The sequence below is a fragment of the Talpa occidentalis genome, unplaced genomic scaffold, assembly GCF_014898055.3.
Source record: "Talpa occidentalis isolate TD23 unplaced genomic scaffold, MPIMG_talOcc4v2.1 talOcc4.11, whole genome shotgun sequence".
Lineage (NCBI taxonomy): Eukaryota > Metazoa > Chordata > Mammalia > Eulipotyphla > Talpidae > Talpa > Talpa occidentalis.
The window spans coordinates 24,450,481-24,472,396 of NW_023601104.1; the positions used below are offsets into that span (position 1 = coordinate 24,450,481).

A 21,916-nucleotide genomic window follows, 5' to 3' on the forward strand; every position below is an offset into this window, starting at 1 on the left:
ACATTTTGTAATTTTGTCATCCCAAGCAAAGCCTTCATATTTCCCTGGTCATTGCCCCTATAAACCCTCTAACATGACACATATTTCAGTCTACAGCTTGGGTGGCATGAGTATTGGTGATAGAAATGGGGGAGGAAGGAACTAGGGTATGTTTGCCTATTAGTTTACTAAATCTACACTATTTTGCCAGATCTGCTTACTTGAGGAAAGGCCCCATTCTGTGGCAAACGCCACAAGACTTATATTTTTTGACTCAGTTTAATCCTAAGAAATCCTTAGAAATGAGACGAGGGATCCAAAACCTTAAGAGTCACTGGACTTTAAAATCAGAAGACTTAGGATAGATGAATATAAATGATATGAGAAGTCATCAAAACATAATCTTTTAATTATTTTGGAAATATACTTTATTTATTTAGCATATATTTTATAATCAGGAATAGAAAGGGTTTTGCTATCCAAAATATCCTTATTCCTTTCTATATAACAGACAGGTATTTGCAGTTTCAACTAGAGAGACAAAAAAGCTTTATATCTCTCCAGATAACTAAGGAGAAAGAAACTGCTACTCTAGGTCTCCAAAGGAAGGAGAGGAAATGGAGGCTTATAGCCACTACTGGGTGTTACAGAGCTAAAGGAAAGTAAAAGCTTATTGGAAGCTTCTTTCTATAATAAAAATTAGAATGTTCATTCACAGACATTCTCACTTTTAACCACATTCTACAGAAGTCAATAAACCCCTGTGTTTAGCCCCAGGGAAGTTTTGTTGAAATCCCAGCAAAAGTTGAGTTGGTAAAAGCACCCAATTATTATTCCAGCTGGAATTTTTCAATGGCTGGAAGTGTTTTCAAATCATGTGATCCAACAGAGAGTTGAGGTAAACAAACTTTAAATGTTAAGATTTTGAAGAGCAACAATTAAAACATAACTCCATTTTAAAGGCAAAGAGAAATGCCAAAAAAAAGAAATTCCCAATTTGGAAAATCTCAGTATCTAAAAGATAAAATGAAATAGAGCTCAAAGGTGTCTAAAGGAAATTAAAAATCAACCAAGGTGCCATTAGGACAACCACGTCTATGTACATTAAATTTGGTGTTTGAGGGGAAATGACTGCCTTTGAAATGACTTATCACAAAGAAATTTTTTTAAATACAAAGAGGACCTTCAAAAATAGTCACTATGTGGTCAATTTTTTTACTTGTTGAAAGGTGAAGTGCCCTCAAACTGGATGGGCAGGGTCAAAACTGAAAATCTTTTCAGACTTTAATTATATAAGCTAAGACACATTTCCATTTCTAAAATCTTCTGAGAATGTCTGCATATATCACCAGATTTATGTACCAATGATTCTGCCCAAATTACTTAAAATACCAGAAACAGCTGCTTGCAACATGAGGCTCAGTCAGTTGGGTATACTGAGGCATATTAATGTTGGATTTTGGTATAAGTATCAGATTTCCAATTTGATTATTGAAATACTGGCTGGGAAACTGATTTAGTGACTCTTTAGCAAAGACAAAACCTTGGTAAGAAAACCCTCAAAGAATCCCATTCAATGAAACTCCTACACAAACATATTAATATTCCATAATTACCCAGAACATTAAACCCAAAATAGTAAATAATGGCCTGTTTTGTAAGGCTGTTAATCATGCAATTCTGGTCTTTCTCAAAATGGGTTTCATATTAAACTGGAACTACAAATATAATCGCCACTTTGCAAAAATAAAAGAGAATTAGCATCATCTGTTACTATATGCCACTTAATTTCACAAACTTGCATTATTTAGTCCTACAACTCCTAAAGTAGGTATTATTATCTCAATGTGGACTAATACAGAAATTGACTCTGAATGAATAAACTACTTGAGAGTAGACACCATACATACCTTGTTTACTATTGCATTTCTAGAACTTGGCACTGCAGCTGACATTGTGTGGTGAATAAATGTTAACTGCTAGTAAGTACATATCAACTAAGATTTGAACACAGGCCTAATTTGACTCCAAGGTCTTTCTTTTTTCTAAGGCCTATAAACTTTTTCTTCTAAAATTCAGGTCATATGGTCTCTGCTGCAAACATGTGACTCTGCCATTGTTGTCCCAAAGCAGCTGTAGACAATATGTAATCAAAAGGGTGTGTTCCAATAAAACTTTATTTACAAAATCAGCCAGAACTTTTGTAGTTTGCTGACCCCTGTAAGCTATCACTGAGATAATGAGAAAGACAAAGATATAGATCAGTACTTCTATTTCATTATCCAACTGGTATTTGAGATGTTTTTGTGTGTGATCATGGTGTTTCTCCTATGCAACAGAGAACTAACTGTGCATGCATGGCTTTTCTTAAGATTGGCTTGAAGGAAGTTAGACTTCACAGATCAGGCTTCTTAGAGAATCTTCTACCCACAAACAGAAAAGCTACCATTCCTTATTTTATAATAATAAAGGACAGGAGGACCTCCACAAATGATGATTCCATATGGTAACTAAAGCCAGTACAGTAGAAGGCATCAGGAAAAGACCCCAGGAGAATGATCTAAAGTCCTGTGATGAGGTTGTTTAGTTTCCCTGGGATAAATGTTAAATGAAGATATATAAACATGATAGAAACATAAAAAGGCTGTACAAGCATGCAAATTTATTTTTTAAAAAGCTGAGGTTTTCTATTAGCATGCAGTTTGATTAACAATTTATCATCAAGACCATCTTGAGTAGAGGTCTATAAATAACCAGTTCCATACCATCTTTTAAGAAATAATCTCTGGGACAGACAAAAATCTTGCCCCAGACCTAAAGAAAAAACAAAATATCCCATAAAACATCAACATAGTAACTCAAGGTCAAAATATCAAAAGCAGCAAAAGTTGACCAGTTCATAATTTTTCCATGCCTGCAATAGGGACAACACAAAAAATAAAGATTTAAACTCTTCATCCCTCCCTCTCTTGGGGGGAGAAAAAGGTCTGTGACTGCTTGGAGCTGCAAAGCATATGATGAAGAATGTCCTATCAATTTTTTCCCAAGTCAAGACTAAAGATCTTCCTTATCAACTATTCCTACTTCTTCTCACTTCCTGTAGCCAGGTTCTCCCCTTTAAAAGATTTTGCAATGATCAAGTAAGTGCTATTATAAGTATAATTATAATTTTTGTTATTATATTGATCAACTGAATATTTTTTTGTTGTTGTTACATGAGCTCCAGAAAGACCGCAGTGCTGATAGCCAGTTTTGGGCATTTGATCTTCTACCAAGTCCTAAGCTCCTAGGAGGCAGATGCTTCCACAGTTTAACTGGCATAAAAGAAAGTAGCATATCAGAAACAGGACCATTTAAATGTCCTTTGAACCAAAATGAAATTGACCCCAGAAAACAGATGTTCAACTTAAGTTGATAAATGAATAAATAAAAGAATAAATAAAAGTTAGCCGATACACTTGAACTGAGCTCTGATTTTTAGTTAACTGCTCTTTATTTTTTCTCTCCTAGTTTAGCAGGTCAGTACTCAATAAATGTCCCTACCCACCCTCCCTTCTCTCCAGCTCCCAACAGTATCAAATGCTAGAAGAAAACACAACCCTTTATGTTACTTAACTGTGGGCATAAATCCTCACTGAAAAATCGATCAACAGAGAGATAACACAATGTGTGTGTGTGTGGGGGGGGTGGGGGTGTGTGTAGGGGGAGGGAAAAACTGGTAGACCCAGAAGAGATGACAGGGTCAGTAGAGAAGGTAGGAGTGGGGTAACGACAGAAAGTTCCCAAAGACCTTCTGGGAATCTGGAAGAGGTATCTCCTGCACTTAGGCAGTCAGTGAAGTGCTAGCTCTGGTTTTACAACGCGTATACACCTATAATGTAGTCAATGACACAAACCTGTAAAAAACACTGATAGAAAAAATTCAGAAAACCTAATCCAGAAAGACACAATTTACCAAATGACTTAATTCTTAAAAGTTTAATTAAAAGCAATCAGATTCCCATGCTAGCTGTTAACCAGTCTTAGAATACAAGCAAGAAAGTATGCATTCTCTTGGCCCCAAAGTGGTCCCCTCGCTGCTTCACATTGGAGTTATCACTCTTCCTTGACCAACACCTAGTCTGTGTGCATGCCTGCTTGCGTGTTTCTCTCTCTCTCTCTCCCCATATTCCTTACTAAGTATCACTTATTTTTAAAACTTGAGGTCTAGCTTGCTTTATTAGGGAATAAATTATAGATATATACCAAAGATGGCACTGCCATTGGATCATTAGTCTAAAATGGCTATTGAAGAAAGGTAAACTGAATTTAAAAAGTAAATGTGGTTGTCTGAAAGTTAATACAAAACCCCTAGTTTCACCCTTTTAGCATCCTTGGGGATTAGACACTGTTGGTGCATGTTCACTGGACTTGTGACAGACAAAGGCAATAACTTGTTTCTGACCATCTCTTCTGCTCCTCTTTTACAAATCAGAGAATGGTGAAAGAAAGAGAAAAATACACATTCACACGTGCAAAGGATTCCAAGTGCATGGTACTCGAAATTCTCGTAATCTCATGAACTAGACATAAGTAGCGACTTTATCTTGATCCCCAAATCGTATCCAAAAAATTTATCCCGCTATCCTTCCCCATAGATGTATTCATTTAAAGACAAAAACAACTGAGTGAGGATACACGCATGTCCCTCTCATACTCTTTTCTGACACAAAAACTACATTTCTTTGCTATGTGTCAACTAACAAGCCCTTCCCAACATAATGCTTTTTTAGTTATTGCCCTTTAAAAACTCCTAATGAATGTGGTATCACTGCTCTAAAGGACTCATTCTTCTGTTTAAAACTGCGAAGATAATTTCCCTTACTGATCATACATTACCCTCGACTACTAAAAGAGCAGCTTCTGCTGCTCCTGTTCAAAAAGCTACTTGCCCACAAAGTTTCTCTCAGAAAACTGAAAAGTCTCACTAAAGAGCTGAGGAGGAAAGCTGCTGAGAAGGTTCACAGATACCTAATTTTACAAGGTTTTGTGAAAAGAGCTTGCCTTTAGATTAGTATTATTACTCCTTGTTTATGAGGGTTGTTTGTCAAGCCAGAAATAAGGTGCCTCCTCCCCACAAATTAAAGAATCAAGTTACAATCCATTATTTCGTTTCTGATTGTTTTTCTTTGTAATAAGTGGGAAAGTGGATACTGGATAAAAGTCTCCCCTGAGCTAAAAGACTCCACATTAAAGGCTTCAATTAGCTATAAATCAGTTGTCTTTTCTACTAGGGGAACAAGAGAAAAAAGAGTGGGGGTTAGAGGAAAAGAGAACTGGAAGAGCTTCCAAATTAAATTCTGAGACATCCACTGCATACCTAAACTTCTTTCGTGGGTCGTTAGGTAAATCCACTCAAAAGTGAGACTAAAATCCAATCCACCCAAATGAGAGCGTTGGTTCCTCTCTGCCGTACACCTCACCTTAAAATAGAACTTGAAGAGGTGAGGGGCCCTCATGAAACAGAACTTGTATGCTTCAGGCTTTTTCTGTGAGTTCCTACACCCCGAGACCTGCCACACATTGGCACTATTGTGATGCAGATAATGCCTAAATGGCTGTAACTATTAATGACCTCTCATTAAAATGGCTTTCAAAAATTTGTCACACTATCTAAAGAACCTAGCAGGTACATCAAATCCATGCAGACGCTCAAAAATACGAAGCACCCTGATCTGTACTCTAAAACCCAAGTAAAATTTCAACACTCTGATGATTTTTTTTTGTATTTCTCCTAAGTCAGAACCAAACAATTTACTTCCCCACAAAATTTAGTTTATCTTATAATAAGCATAATGGAAAACAACTTTAACCGTATTTTGTGTACAGTATGTGTTTAAGTCAATCTGGAGAAGTTTGGAATAGAAATCAACGGAAAGGAACAGAAGAAAACTGTAAAAGAACGCAAGTAAACGTGATTTTAAATCCCCTCTATCTCTAATCCTCTCGATCTCCGAAATCGGCTATAACATTCTAATTCCCCTTCTATGTAAATAATGAAAATGTCTATCTCGATGTTGTGGAATGTAAATTCAATTTACTTTAGGTAGTGAACGCATATTCTTTTGAATGTCGTGCAACAAAAAAATTCCTGCTTGGCAAACCCAAGATGTCAGAGTTAGTTATCAGTGTATTTGTGTGTGTGCGTGTGTGTGTGTGTGTGTGTGTGTATTTTTTCAGTTCAAAAGCGAACCCGTTCATTTGCACAAATTTAAAGGCTTTTCAAATTTTCCAGGAAAACCGCCACTGCCGACCAAATTCGATGGAAACGCTGGCATTGGATGTGCTGCGCGGAGCGCCCAGGTTTCCACGAAATCTCTCAGGGCGGCCGCAGCGCCGCGCGTCCCGACCAGGTCCCCGGCAGAGGCGCTCGGCACCGTCCGGGCGCCCCCGAGTGGCCCCTCAGGCGGCGCGCCCCGCGGAGGACCCGGCGGGGCTGCGGGCCGCGCGGGCGGGGAGCCCGTCCTCCCGCCTCGGGGGAGAGAAGCGGCGCCGACGCCTTCCCCGGCGGCAGCGGGTTCCTCAGACCCGGAGCGGCCGGTGCGGCGTGGGGAAGGAGCCGTTGACGGGGACCCTCGGCGCGGGCGTTTCAGGTGGGCGCGAGCCCCCCGAGGCGTCCTAAAGCCGTGGCGGGACCTCAAAAGTTCCAACCCCGGGGACGGGGCGTCCCGGCGCCGCGCGGGCCCCCCCCCCCCCCCCGGCCAGCCCCGGTCCAGGCCCTCGCCCCCATCGCGCCTGCCGCCCTCGCCCCCTCACACCGCCTGGAGAGCGAGGAAGGTTCTAGAAAGTCGCCGCGAACGGACGGCAGGCGCTTACCTTGGTGTACTTGATTTCGAGGTTGGGCGTGGGCGACGGCAAGAGGTGCAGGGACGCCATGAGGGCGGCAGGGTCGGCCTTCACCTCGCCGGGCATCTCGATCTTACTGGAAGTCATGGTGGCGGGCCGGGTCTCGCTCGCCCGCGGCGTGGGCTGTGCGGGCTGTGCGCGCGGTCCGCGGGCCGGGGGCGCGCTCGCCTGTATATAGGCAGGTGTCAAGCTGGGGCTCTTCTTATTGGACGTGAGGCCCGCGGCGCGGGGGGTGGGCCATCCTACCTAGGATGCCGGGCGCAGCCCAGATTCCCTCAGAGCCCGCGGCGCGGCCGGGACTCTCGGCGCCCACGGTCAAGTGCGCGCGGCGGGCCCCCTCCCGCCATCCGCGCCCCGCCGGCGCCCACGCCGGTGTCCTCGACGGCTGGAGCGCGGCCCTGCGCTGCGCCCGGGCGGGGCTCGGTGGACGCGACCGGATCGCACTCCCTCAGGGTCGGCGCCGGCGAGGCCTCGGCGCACCTTGGCTTAAGTCGGGCGCGGGTCGTGGCCCCGAAAGCGGAGCAGGCGGGGGCGCCAAGCCGCGGGGCTGGCGCGGTGCCGAGAGCCGGGCGCGCGGCGTCGGCGGGGGAAGCGCAGGGGGCGGCTTCCGGACCGCCCGGGGGGGCGGGGGGCAGTTGAGGATCGGGCGGGGGATGCTGGTGCGGACTTGGAGAACCCCCCTCCAGCCCCCGGCCCCGGCCCGCCGAACGCCGGCGCCCCTTCTTTTCCGAGGACGCTGGGGGCTCCCTCGGCTCTCGGTTTCCAGGCAGGGACGCCTGGCTCTGCGGTTACTCCCTCCCCCGCCGCCCACCTCCTCGGCCTGAGGGGTGCTGTGGCCAGAGGGTCGGGTACCGTAGTGGGGAGTGCGAGTCCCTCACCCCTCCTCACTCAAAACGAATCCCCGCGAGCCGGTCCACGCCGCGCGCCCCTCGCCGGGCTTCTCCCGCCCAGCTGCTGCCCTCTGCCGGCCGGGACCTCCCCAGACGGCTGGTTGCGGGCCTGGGACCTCCTCTGCTGCTAGGAGCTGCCCGTTTCGTTGGCCCCTTTCCTCTGAAATCCTTCCAGCGCTTTCCCTTCCGTACCCCAAAACATACATGGACTGTTTTACTTTATTTTTCATGCTCACCGCTATCATCTGGCCAGGCTTTGGGCTTCTCACTTGATTGCTCCTTTGAAAAGGAGCTAGCATATCTGTACCCCCTAATTTAAATGTTTTCAACTTCAACTCCGTTTCTTTTAGTTTGTGGGACCCCAGAGGTCAGCATATGGGTATTCCACGGGAACCCAGCGATCCGATCCCAGAATGGACTTTGGACTACATGGGCTAAATATGCAGCCTAAATAAAAGACCTTTGTGGATTCTCTTCCTTCTTACTCCCACTCTAATCCTGTCAGAAACCTACTGATGTTCCTGGTAAATGCCATTTTCAGAGTATTGGAATGGAACACCATTTTTTTTGCAAGACCAGAAAAGCTCTTGCATTAGATACTGACAGTAACAAAAACTACATGATGCTCCATGTGTGGGTGCTAAACAATAGTAGAAATAAGCAAAAAAAAAAAAATTCATTTTAATATTAGGTCTATAGAAATAACTTCTGGTATCTTAGAACCCAACGTATTTATCGCGGTTACTTGAGTGAGTTGTTCTCCTGGAGGGACCATGGGCCCTCACTTAGGAGGCTTAGGGATCTCAGTTGCAAAAAATTGTGCCTTAATCACAGTATGTGTTCATGGAGTACAGTTTCATTAAGCCTTAGAGAGTTAGAGATAAACTTGAAGAATAAAAATATAAGGTTCCAGAGTTTGTTGGATAGAAAGGGAGACGGTAACAGCAAAGGAAGCTTGTGGAACCATTCTGTAATCATGTTTTGTGTGCCTTCCCATGGAAGGCATAGTGCTAGAGACTGAGTTACACACCAGAAAGACAGCCCCTTACTTCAGTGAGCTTTCATTACTTCCCTACAGAGAGGTCGATCACCTACAGGGAGAGAGACTGTGAGGAAAAGTTATTTACAAATGAACATCAACTCCCTTGGCTCCGTGCTCCACCAAAGAAGAGCTCAGCCTTTGGTGAAAGCTGACCCTTGAACTAGGCATTGTAAGAGAGGTGAGGCTTCAATAAGAGGTGGAAGGACCTCATAGACTGAAGAGTCCATGAGAGCGAAGGCACAGTGGTGTGGGAATATTTTTCAGGGATAAGGAGCAGAAGAGGCTGGCAAGGCAGTGAACTCTTCTTGCTTGGTAACTCCAGTCCCATCATCATAGCATGAAAAATCTCACCCAACAAAGGAACAGTGTCCAAGACTTTTCCTCACAGTCTCTGTCCCTGTCAGGACATACTAGCAATTGTTACATGGTGAAGTAGGACAAGCAAGAGATTCCCTTCTTCTCCAGTTAAGACCTCTTGGCTGCTTCTCATAAACATCTCCAGGTCTACCACAGTGACAGAGGACAAACTGGCTCGGATGCCCCTTGATGGCTTCTTTTGCGTGAAACTTCATTCTCCAACTAGACAGTGAAATGATCTGCGCAGGGACTGTTTTCTAATCTTTTGTGCCTTCCTCAATTCCTAAACCATTAGGGAGCGCATGCTAACTATTTAATCAGAATTTTTTTAAGTGATTAAGCAAAAGACAAAAAACATTCCTTAAGGCAGTGCTAAGTCAACTGTAAGTGGAAGTATCGCTCCCAACGCTCTCTGATTAAGGAACATTTTCTCTTCATCTCATCTTTTACTTTAAACATGTCTATTCACAGGTTTTCCTCATCCTTTACTTTGAACTTACATGCTCATAGATTTCTAAAAATATTTTTTTCTTCATATACTTTTCCTCTGGAAAAGCAAATGTTTATCCATCATCAACTCATGATTGCAGGCACTTTGATGCCCCAGCTTCTTACTCCAAAGGGAAACAAGATTTAGCAGGAGAGAGCAATGAATTAGAACTACTTCTGTGTACATCTTCCTGATTTTTGTTCTTAGGGCTTAATGTTCTGTTGCTTACTCTTAAGATTGCCTTAACATCTCTTTTCACATTCTTAGTCTTTCCCTCTTCTTTCATTACTTTATTTTATTATCTTCTCATTTCCTTCATAGATTTTCCTGATTGGTTAAAGTAACAGTTTTCCCCACAACTCTTGAAATTTCGAATATTTTGAATTTCAGTCTTTTCCCTGATATGGTTAAGAAACATTTTTTCCCACCCTTATAATGTTTCCTTCACCCACCCTCCCCCATCAGTAATTATTTATTGTTTAGAATACATCTTGTTTAAAACCCTCTGCACAAGGGAACATAAGCTACAGCATGGTCTATTTATTTCCTTGTGAAAACAATTTATTAGGCCTGGTGGAGCCAATATCCTGGAGTTGTGGAGGAGAAAAATAAATTCTTGCCTCATATTTCCTCACCTAAATAATAGAATGCAAAGTTGTAATTTTAAGGCATCAGCTGTATGTGAAGTTTAAGTTTAAGTAAGAAACCACAGCAATTTAGGCTTCTTTTTTGTTTGCATTTAAAAGGGGAGGGGGACACTTGTTAACTTGAAAAACATGCTTAAAAATCAATGTGGAAAATGGAATGGAACACAGATTCCTCCCAGTCCAGGAACGCTTCTGGTTTTGACAATAACTGAATGTCCAGCTTGAACTTCAAGCTTCCATCTTCAGGGCTATTTCAGCCTCAGGTGGCCCTGCTTAATTGCCTTCCTATTCCCATTACTAACCACGATGACAACCTACCTTTTCTAACAGATACACTTGCATTTTAATTTATCTGCAAAAATAAATCACATATTATAGCGTTCACTTCTTCTGGGTTAATTGAATCAGTTCCTTAAATGTCTCTAAGTCTAATGATTTGAAAGGGGCACGTTGTTTGAAATATTTAAAAAATTAGGGCCCTTGGGTTGTATGCAGAATGATCTCAGTGCTTATTTCAGATATAAGTGTTTCCTAATGATCTCATTCATCTCAGGCGGGATATGCCTGGCTCCTTTGCTAGAAATGTTTCCTGAAAACTCTAGCAGGAGAGCTTAATGCAAGGTATATTTATAGAGAAATGGTATTTAATTTATTAACAAAAGATTATAAAGATTATAATCTTTTATAAAGATTATAAAAATTTACATATTTTTATCCAGAAATGCTTAATCAAGTATTTTGGACCCATTATGAAAACTTCTATAAAATAGATTCACTTATATTTTTAATGTGAATCTTAATTTTTTATTTGGGATCTAACTGCCCTTTTAATTATACTTCTCCTTCCAACATCTAGAAGAAAAGAGGTTGAGATTGTGGCATTTATTAGTCATAAAAATTCTCTACATATTAAGTCCCTTATGCCTTCATGTGGCCTCCGGTCACTGTATTCTATGAAAGGGGATATCTGTAGTTTGCAGGGGGTAAATTCCTAAATGGTTTTGACTCCAAAATTTGTGTTTTGCTACAAAACATAATTCTCTAAAACTATGTCCTTCAACTTTCGGGAACCTTGGGAGACTAGAGCAGAACCTCAATCATCTTTGTTGTAAAGTCCATTTACACTTCACATATGTTTTAGAGGCTTCAATTTAGGTGCAGAGATGAGCTCAGTATCTTATCCTTATCAATAACCACACTTATGAAGCATAGGGGAAATTAAAATTTCCAGCTATGCAGCTTTTTCTGTATGGCCTGAGGAAAAGGCATTAGCTCCCTCTGCAGTTCATGGTACGTATGTGCAAGTAAATATTGTCATTCAAAAGCAATAGTTTGGACTTAAATACCGAAGAGAAGTCGTTGGAGATGTTACAGCTTAAATTTGAAGGAAAAAAATCTCAGAACACAGGCAAACTTTAGACTACAGTTAGTTTAGGAGAGGTGCTTTCATTCAAAAACCTTTTAACTTTTGGGAAAAGAATGTGTTCGCAGGGCAAATTTACCATAGAAGTGAAATACTCAGACCTTACAGTCTGACTCATGTGGTAGCTAAAGACTTGAAATATCCCACAGGCAGCCGTATATTATAAGTGTCTCAGATTGGAAGCAACTATTTTTATCATGGTGAGTAAGGAAGAATTACTAATGGGCAAGCTGCAGAATTTTCTTTTTCTCATCCAGATACGTGCTTGGCATTTGCTGCTTTGTTTTCCTCATGGTCATTAGTTTGCATTTTTCTTTTTTACTTTTAAAATTCTTCCCTCCTACCCGTAACTCTTAACTGTTACTACTTAGGACTCTCCCTTTCTTAAACATAAGCTTCTGTTCCTACTCCTCTGCCCTTATGCAGTCATTTGCTAAGAGGAACACTGGGCTTGTGAAATTCTCATATGAGCTTTGATAATATCTGGAAAGGGATCCACATTCAGCTTCACTAGAAAACAAGGCTAACTGAACAGCTATTATTTCTCTCTCACGTGCTAGAATGACCTACAGGAAAGACAGGGACTACTCTACTTGCCTTGACACAACAGAGGGGGATGCCAGCGTTTTCCTTCTCAACCACACAATTCAGTCTGTGCAAGACTCATGACGAAAAGGGGAGGATTTCGAAGCTGGGATACAGGTATCCAAATTGATATCTAGTACCAAACAACAGAAGGGTACCCACTTGCTTCTGGCATATACATTTCCCCTTTAGGAGCATCTGTGATTTTCTGATTGCTCTTGCAAAACCTGATTTTTTTCCTGTCAATTAAATAACTTTAAGTGAGCAAATATTCATTGATGATACATTATGAATCGAGGACTAACAGAGTCTATGAGGAATTAAAAAAAAAAGTGTGTGGGATGAAAATAACTGTTAGTGAAGCTATTCAAAGGCCACACAAAAGAGGTCAGACTAGATAAGACAGAATGAAACTAAAAGAGGATGTCAGAAAGGAGACATCCTAGTCACAAATATTCTTGTAGGGAAGTCCCATGGGCCTTATACTCTTCTAGGTGCTATGGGGGACATAGGACAAAGGAATAGATTATACTTCTCAAAACAAAAATTCCTTTGACATCTTTTTAGTGTAAAGGCGCCAATGTTAGTAAGTTAACAATTTGTAAAATTAGAATTCCCAAAAGCAAATCCTTAGAGCCCAGCTTGCCTCCCACTTTCCAAGTCCGAGTTAAATGTTCTCAAGTGTGAGATCCTTTGATGCAGACATAGTCAGGAGGAGAACTTGAGGAGGAACCAAGGGTATCTTAGTTTTTCTCTACTTAGGAAGAAATGAGGGTAATAAGTATGGCACTATGTCACGCTTCCAGTGCTTACATATCTTTTACAGATAGATGTCACCACCTTACTCCTGCTTAGTTGGAGTGTCAGACATTCATGGAATTGTCCAGTGGTTTTCAACCCAGGTTCCTATTATAATCATTTAGATAACTTTAAAAAACATGAATGCCTGGCCCTACCTCCAGAGATTTCAGTTAGTCTATGGCGGGACCCAAGGCCTTGATGTTTTTTTACAAAGCTTCCAGGTGTCTTTAAGGTACAACCTGTATGAGAGCCACTGGTTCACCCACAGAAGGTTAAACTCTGGGGGGTGAATTGAGTCTGCTCTCCAACTTCTGGATTGGAAAAATGAATTTCATGCTTCCCACTTTGCAGTGCTCTTTGATTTGCTATTTTTAATTTACTATTTGAAAAACACATCAAGCCTCAAATGGATTGACCTTTCTGCTAATGTATTTCCCCTAAATTAACAGAGGCAATTAACTAATTTATATTGGAATTGTGCACTTTCCAGTTCACATTTATCAACTCTTAGAAATGCTTGATCTGGTGTTACAGTTTAAATTTTTTATTATTACCCTTTAAATCTGAAGAAATGTCTTACATCTAATTAGCCAAACTTACATATTCAATTAATAGATTCATTATGGGCTAATGAATATGGAGGCAGCACTAGGGCAACATCTGCTTGCCAGTTGAAAGGACTCAAAGTTTTCTATTCTGCAAAAAGGAAAGAGTCTGTTATAGAACTAAAACTTTTGGTTTTAACAATTCTGGGTACCATAATGGTCTTAAGGAGTTTTATGGACCTGCTAACATAGGAAAGACAGTATGTTGTCTGAAGACAAATGCCATTCCAGAGAAATATGGGAATCAGAATTGCAAAAGAAACCTACATCTGAAGATACTTCTAAATATAAAAATGTATGGGTGTAGATTTTCATCTGAAATTATTGTTTCTCATAAAAGATGCTTAAGAAAACAAACTCAATGGGAACATATCATAAATTAAACAAAATCTTTAACTTACTATAATATACTTTATAGTAAGGATTATCCCAAACTCACGTATTTTATCTATTTAAAGATGTGGTCAGACATTATTTTGGAACTGGATGGCCTAGGAGTCCGTTATATTTGGAATAGAGATAATTCAGAGATCTAAAGTGAATTTCCACAATATTTCAGTCATTAAAATTTTGACTTTTTATTTCTCTGGCTATGAAAAGATAGACATTTTTAGAAACTATGAAAAAGTTATGGGTTCCAGAAAGGCAGGTGAGGGCTAGAATTCACTTGAAAAACTGTGTTTAGAGGTAACACGACTGTGAGGAATATAATCAGAACTCACTTCCAAAATATGTGATATATTTCAATCAAAGCAAGAATTGAACAACTGACTTTAGACCTAAGTCTGCAGTGTGATGTAAGAATATTTCAGGATGTGTGCTTGCTACTCTATTGGACACTGAAAATCTTTTTCTTTTTCATTTTACACACCTTACATTCATGCTGACACTTGGATTATTAAAAAATCACATTTCCTACCTCATTTATACCAATGCAAATGCCAATATCCTTGCCAGTATCAAAATTCAAAAAATGAATTATTACAATATTCATGTCTAATATTGATGGCCTCTTATGTGGCCAGCACTGGCCAGACTCCATGGGGGTATCCAAAAGAAAATGATAAGTTCTGGTCAGAACTCAAAGAATTCATAATTTGATCCTCATAAAGAAAATCTTCATAACTAATTATAAATACACATGGGGCCACAAGACTCAATGTGTTTCAAGGGTGTCTAAAAAAAGGTACCAAGTTGAGAAAATCTTCTCCATGCTGCTCTCAGTAAAAGGAAGTGGAAAAACAGGGATAGTGGAAAAACAGTGGAAAAACAGTTCCAGCTCTGGAACTGGAAGGAGAATATATAAGCAATACCTGAGTTCAATGAATGTCTGCCCTCGTACTCACATTGTGGAGGGTCCTGTAGTTACAAATATATGAAAAGTAAATTTAGTCAACAATACACAAGTGTCTCTGTAATTCAGGGTCTGATTCTCAGTGCCAGGGACCCTAAATACCCAGTGTCATGACTAACACCATCCAGGTCTCAAGGAAATGCTCTTCCTCATGTCTTGTCCTGTGTCCTGGAAATAAAATACAACATTCGAATGCTACCCGATTTGTGTGTTGAGTGGCTATCATCACTAGAGCGCAGGGAGGAGATGAGCAGTGCAAGCATGGAGAGAAAAGATGAATTAACTTATCACATCCTTCCATTCCACTCAGCAGGAAATGCAATAGATTCTTCAAGAGTGAAAATATGGTTTTCCAGCACCCACCATCCATTTTCTTACTTTCTTTGTGTTCCAACTGAATAGTTTTGGAGGCAGTCACCAATTAACATGGTATTGTTAGCAGTTCTCTGTAGTAACTGAGGAATCTTTTGCAATATTAAATAATTTATATAATACTCTTAAAACTGTAAATATGTATGCCAAGACGTAACCTGCATTAAGATATTGTCTACCTTGGCATCTTGAAGGCCTTTAAACTCTAGCAATGCTAATCATTTTATTTTTATAAAATATTTTCTAAAATGTAATTATGTTTTTAAAGGCTGAATAATTTTATCGTCTAAGTGTGATACTCATCAATTTCAATTTCTATTTCTTCTTTTAATTTTAGTAGACAGTCTGCACTGCTTTCCTTTGTCGACTGTCCTGTGATAATCCTCCTGCATATTTTTTTAAGTTTTCTCTGAAAAGGCACAGAGTATTTCTAGAAACATTGCTTGAATTTAAATTCTACATGTTAATTCACTTTTCATGTTGAAGTGGTTTTCATGCATCGTTAACAGGTTGAGTCAATAATTGGGTTTTTCACACTCCCAGACTTCAAACTATACTACAAAGCCATAATCATCAAAACTGCATGGTATTGGAACAAGAACAGACATACAGACCAATGGAATCGAATAGAAAATCCAGAAATAAACCCACAGATTTATGGTCAACTAATCTTTGACAAAGGAGCAAAGACTATGCATTGGAGCAAAGAAAGTTTGTTCAATAAATGGTGCTGGGAAAACTGGGTCGCTACATGCAAAAGAATGAAGCTTGACCACCACCTCACACCATACACAAAAATCAACTCAAAATGGATTAAAGAACTAGACATAAGACCTGACACCATAAAATACATAGAAGGAAATATAGGCGAAACACTACGGGATTTGCACATCAAAGACATCTTTACAGACACATCACCCAAAGCAGTGATAGTGAAGAGAAAGATAAACAGCTGGGACTACATCAAATTAAAGAGCTTCTGCACAGCAAAAGAGACAATAACAAAAACAAAGAGAAACCCCACCAACTGGGAGAACATTTTTGCACCCAACACTAATGATAAAGGACTGATCACAAAAATCTGCAAAGAGCTGATGAGACTCAGCAACAACAAAGAAAATAATCCAGTCAAAAAATGGGCAGAAGAGCTAAAAAGAAACTTCTCTGAAGAGGAAATTTTTTCTATTTCTTAATACTCTTTTGTTTGATAACCTTATTTCAATAGGGCACTGAGTCAGGATTCAGGAAACCCAAATTCTATTCCTGATTCTTCTTCTACTCACTGTATTGGGCCACTGAAAATGTTCCTTACTTCTTGCAATAGAAAATGCCATTGCTGGCCTCCCTCATGGTCTAGGGGTTAAGTCTCAGCACTATCACACTACGGCCTGAGCTTGACCCCAGGCCAGGGAATTCACCCAAATATGGAGCAGCAGGTCTCTCCTGCTCCCCTCAGCAGTGTATTTCAGTACATTTGCCTGTTCTGTTCCCCACTCTGTCTCTGGTGAGTCCTCTCACCCCCGTACACCTCTGGCCTGCACCCCAGTTCTTCCACGCAAAAATAAAATAAATTAAAAATCTTAAAAAAAAAAAAAAAAAAGGCCAGTGCTGAATGTGAGTATATCTTCACAAGAATGTGCCAAAGCTTATGTTAGGAGATCTGTGTTATTTTTTTTAGCTGCAAGAGGAGAAAAATTCCAACTTCTATCTATGTGAGAAAGCTGTTCTCAAACATGTGGAATAAAGAATTAGGGCAGATTTGACCAAACAAGTTGTGGTATACATGAAATGTGATCATCACAGCTCCATAATCCAGCAAAACAACCATAGCACTGTTAGGAACTGGGGACATGAAGATGTGTAAGCCATCATCACACACCGAGGAGCTCTGTGCTCAGGCCAGCAGGGAGCATAGTGGTGCCATTGTGCTCGAACAGGTGTGCAGTGCTGTGGAGCCCAAAAGAGAAAGTGGTTCTACATGAAACTCAGAAGAATGGCATTTGAGCTGCACCAACTCATAGGAGGGCACATAGGTAAGTCTAGCATGGTGTCAGGAAGACTGGAGCAAATTCTGGAAAAGCAAAGCAAAGCATAACATATCTGTGGAGAAATGCCTAGGACATAAACCTAGATGATAGGCTAAGACATTAATGTAGTGGAATAGGGAGCTAGAGTGTCGGTGCACATTTTCTCATGTGTTTGCTCTCTCTCTCTCTCTCTCTCTCTCTCTCTCTCTCTCTCTCTGTCTCTCTTTCACCTTTTTATACTGGGATATTATGGGATTACATGGTAGCAAACCTAGAGAAGTCTGATGTGTACATTATTGCCACCAAATATTGTAAATCAGCAAAAGCAGAGAAAGGTCCAAATGTTCAGTGCAGAAATCAAAGGATCTGCAGGTGTGAGAGAAATTCCTGGGGCAGTAGGAGGAAGAGGAGGCAAAGTGATGACAAGGAAAGGGCCATGAAGTGCTGGAAGGTGCTGCAAGAAAGTGATCAGAACTCACTCTCATACCGCTGGCTACAGAATTTTGTAAGGTGCAAAACTGATCTCAGTGTTTAAACTTTCTTCTTCAAGTTCGGTGTCTTCTGTCTCACTGCACCTGTCCTGCCACTTCCCTCATGGTGGGCTGCATCTCTTCAATAGCCGTATACTGTTCTACACTGATGAGAATGAATTTCAATTACAGATAAAATTTTCCAATCAGCACTTGTGCGGTGTAGGGCACAGGAAAGCAGGGTCACTTACGTAAGAGGAGGCTGTCTGGACCATTGTAACCACTTGTATGGTCTGGTACCACCCTTCACACTGATCGGGAGGTCTTTTGACATCTCAAATATGATCATGCTACTGTTTCCCTTAATGGTTTCTGATTGCCTATAGGGTGAAGCCAAAACTCCTTGTTATGCTATAACCTGATCAGAACTGTGACTGATTGGTGGTGATATGGAAATAGGATATGGGAAAGAAGTCTGGAGACCATTACAGTTATTTGGGCCAATGAAATTGGTAGCATAGGAAAATAATTTTCATTTTTTAGGACAACTTTCTTAATTTTATTTGGTTTAGGAACTCTCTACTTTCATTTACTCAAAAGCTGAGATCTAGTAAGAAAAAATACTTGAACGCATTCTCTCCCATCTCACCTGCTCTAACCTTTTCCTCTGCCTCCTTAAATCCAGATCCTAGATTTTAACAGTCTGTTTTCGTTGGTACCTGTACCCTTTCCTAGTGATGTTTAATGGCTAACAACGTATTTCTCCTAGAAGCTGTCTTCTTCTGCCGTTTTTCCCAGTATGAGAGTCATGGTGCCAGTTTCATAACTTAGAGTTCCTATGCCTCTAGCTTACCAGTTTCTGGGGTCAGAGGAAATTATATTTCCAGGGTTTTGTAGGAGGCACAGGATAATTTTTTTTAAGAGAAAGAGGAACTCAATTGCTGGGGAGGTAAATTCTGGCCTTTTATTTATTTATTTTTTTGGGGGGGCAAAGATATCCTTTTTATTGCAGAGCCTATATCAAGTCATTTTAGCATTTTTTTAATATTTTATTTTATAAAATTCTGACATCATTTTTCATCTTTGCACAATGTATGTGTTTTCATTTTGGTTATATTCCCCATACAATTGCACCCCCCCCCCCTTATTTTGACTCTAGTCCTTTCTCTCCCTGCCCTCTCCCCCCACCGTAGTGTGTCTCTGGTTTATAGTTGCTTGTTGATTTTGATTTTCATTTTGTATTGATTAGTCTTTTTCCTGGTCTCTTATTTAGGTTTTCTAAATTCCTGCTATGAGTGAGGTTTCTTGACCTACTAAACATAGAGCTTCCATATGATCCAGCAATTCCACTCCTAGGTATTTACCCAAAGGACACAGAAACATCAATTCCAAAGAGCACCTGCACCCCTATGTTTATAGCAGCACTATTTACAATAGCTAAGCTATGGAAACAACCCAAATGCCCAAAAATAGATGACTGGATCAAGAAGATGTGGTACATATACACCATGGAATATTACTCAGCAATCACAAAAGATAAATACTTGCAGTTTGCAGCAACATGGATGGAGCTAGAAGGGATCATGCTCAGCGAAGTAAGTCAGAAAGAAAAAGAAAAATATTGGATAGTCTCACTCGTAGCAGGAATTCTGACCTTTTAAAAATAACATGTATATAATAATGGTGATCACTAGAAGTATCTGATTTAGACAGTTGCTTACTATTTTGACACTAAAGATACTTGAACTGATTATCTCCCAATCTCTCCTACTCTAAGCTTTTTCTCTGCCCCCTTAAATCCATTACTAGACTTACAGAGTCTGTTTTCATTGGTACTCTTAACCCTTTCTAGTGACGTTTAATGACTTATGGGATGTGGGGAGCAGGAATACAGGGTCACTGATATGGGGATTGTAAATATTGAAAGAATAGCTCTGTTGTTTATTAATGCAAATAATTTGGTTGTTTAGTATAAACGGTATAATACCATTCACTACTTAGGGCCAGTCTCTGTTTCCAATGGTCTAGAATGTGTGATAGAATGCACATATAATGCATATATGTAAAATATGTTTAGGGAAACTTGCAGTCCAAAAAAAAACTAATAATTTTCCTTCATTTATGCTTCATTCTTCCTGCTACATATTAGGCTTATCTCCTTTTAATTTTTTTAAGGGGAAAAAATCTATGAGGATAGAATTCTGTGAGAAGAAAAAAAAGTGTGAGAAGAAAAGTCTGAAGAGAAGAAAAGTCTGACAAAAAAAAAAAAAAAAACCTGGCAAAAAGTCTATGAGGAGAATAGTCTGTGAGGAGTGAATTATTTGAGAAATCAGCCTATGTGAAGAGAATTCTGTGAACAAAAATTCTATGAGGAAAGAAGTCTGAGAACAGATCAACATTGGAGGAGATCAATCTACAAGGGGAGAAGACTGTGAAAAAAAAAAAGCCTATGAGGAGAGAATTCTTAAGGAAAGGCTTATGAGAAGAAAAGTCTATGAGAATTCAAATCTGAGGAGAAAATTCATGAAAAGACTGAGGACCAAGAAGACTATAAAGAAGAAAATTCTGTAGAGAGATAAAGAAACTGAGAGAAGAGAAAAGTCTGTGAGGAGAAAAAAAGTTTATGAGAAGAGAATTGTGTGAGGAAAAATCCTATGAGACAAAAATGTCTAAAAGGAGGAAAATGCTGAGGACCAGTTTTGTGAGAGAAGAGTCTGTAGTTAGTCTGAGAAGAAAAGCTATGAAAAGACCAAGGGGGGAAGTCGAAGGAGAAAAATCTGAGGACCAATATCTGAGGAGAAAAGTCTGTGAAGAGAATTGTTTGAGGAATTAAGCCTCTGAGGAAGAAATCTGTGAAAAGTCTGTAAGGAGAGAATTGTCTAAGGAAAAAGTCTATGAGAAGAAAAACCTGAGCAGAAAATTCTATGAGGAAAAAGCCTCTAAGGAAGAGAGAATTCTGTGAGGAAACAATTTCTGAGAAAAACCTACAATAAGATTAGATTCATTTCTTTTTTTTAAAAAAAAATATTTATTTTATTTATACAAGCACTGGGTACAGTCAGAAGTGCAGGAGGGTGAACAAATTCACCTGAGCCAGAGCGAGGAGCAGAGCAGGCTGAAGGACTGAAGTACACTGCTGAGGGGAGCAGCTGGTGGCAGGAGAGGTCTGCACACCATGTGGGACCCTCCTCCAGAGGCTGGGAAGCAGACAGGGATCGAACCGGTGCTGCAGAGGCTGTGGGCAGCTTCACAGCCCAGCTCTCAACCGCTGCGCCACCGGGGAGGCCCAGATTCATTTCTTGATTCAATTTTTTCAAGATTACTTTATGAGCATTTTCTCTCTGCCAGAATCTTTCATATTCAGTATCTCACTCAATCCTCATATCAAGTCCACAAAGTAATATTTTCATTTCCACTTGACAGTTAAAAAAACATTAAACAGATAAATATTTTTTTAAAAATAAGTGACATACTTAGTTAACTGGCTGCAGTGATAAAGCAGGACCTGGAGGTTATGTAATTTAGTTTTCAAATATAGAATTCTTTTTACCCTGTGCCTGAAAGTATGGGAGACTTATCTTTAGAAGAGTAGTAATCAAAAACAAATTGTATTTGTCAATTATAGTAATTTAATTTTTTTTAAAGATTTATTTATTTATTTACACAAGCACTGGGTACAGTCAGAAGCACGGGAGGGTGAGAGAATTCACCAGAGCCAGAGCGGGGAGCAGAGCAGGCAGAAGGACCGAAGTACACTGCTGAGGGGAGCAGCGGGCGGCAGGAGAGGTCCGCGCGCCATGTGGGACCCTCCTCCCGTGGCCGGGGAGCAGCCGGGGATCGAACCAGCGCTGCAGAGGCTGCCGGCAGCTTCGCAACCCAGCACTCAACCGCTGCGCCACCGGGGAGGCCCCATTTGTTTTTATTCATACAGTTTAAACAGATGGATCATACCCAAATGGACCTTAGCTGCTAAGTCTTTTAATATTTGC

General features: G+C 40.5%; 2 protein-coding genes across 2 annotated transcripts in view; one reads left to right on the forward strand and one right to left on the reverse strand.

Moving 5' to 3' along the window:
• The window catches only part of ALDH1A2 (aldehyde dehydrogenase 1 family member A2), an 84,531-nt gene extending 77,140 nt beyond the window's left edge, over positions 1-7,391 (reverse strand). Inside the window, exon 1 of the mRNA XM_037502569.2 lies at positions 6,835-7,391. Within this exon, the coding sequence (XP_037358466.1) occupies positions 6,835-6,951 (117 nt within the window). The 5' untranslated portion in view covers positions 6,952-7,391. The remainder of the gene's footprint in view (positions 1-6,834) is intronic.
• AQP9 (aquaporin 9) overlaps positions 6,594-21,916 on the forward strand; it is a 115,373-nt gene continuing 100,050 nt past the window's right edge. The window contains exon 1 of the mRNA XM_054701835.1: positions 6,594-6,611. The gene's annotated coding sequence lies outside the window, so the exon portion shown is untranslated. The remainder of the gene's footprint in view (positions 6,612-21,916) is intronic.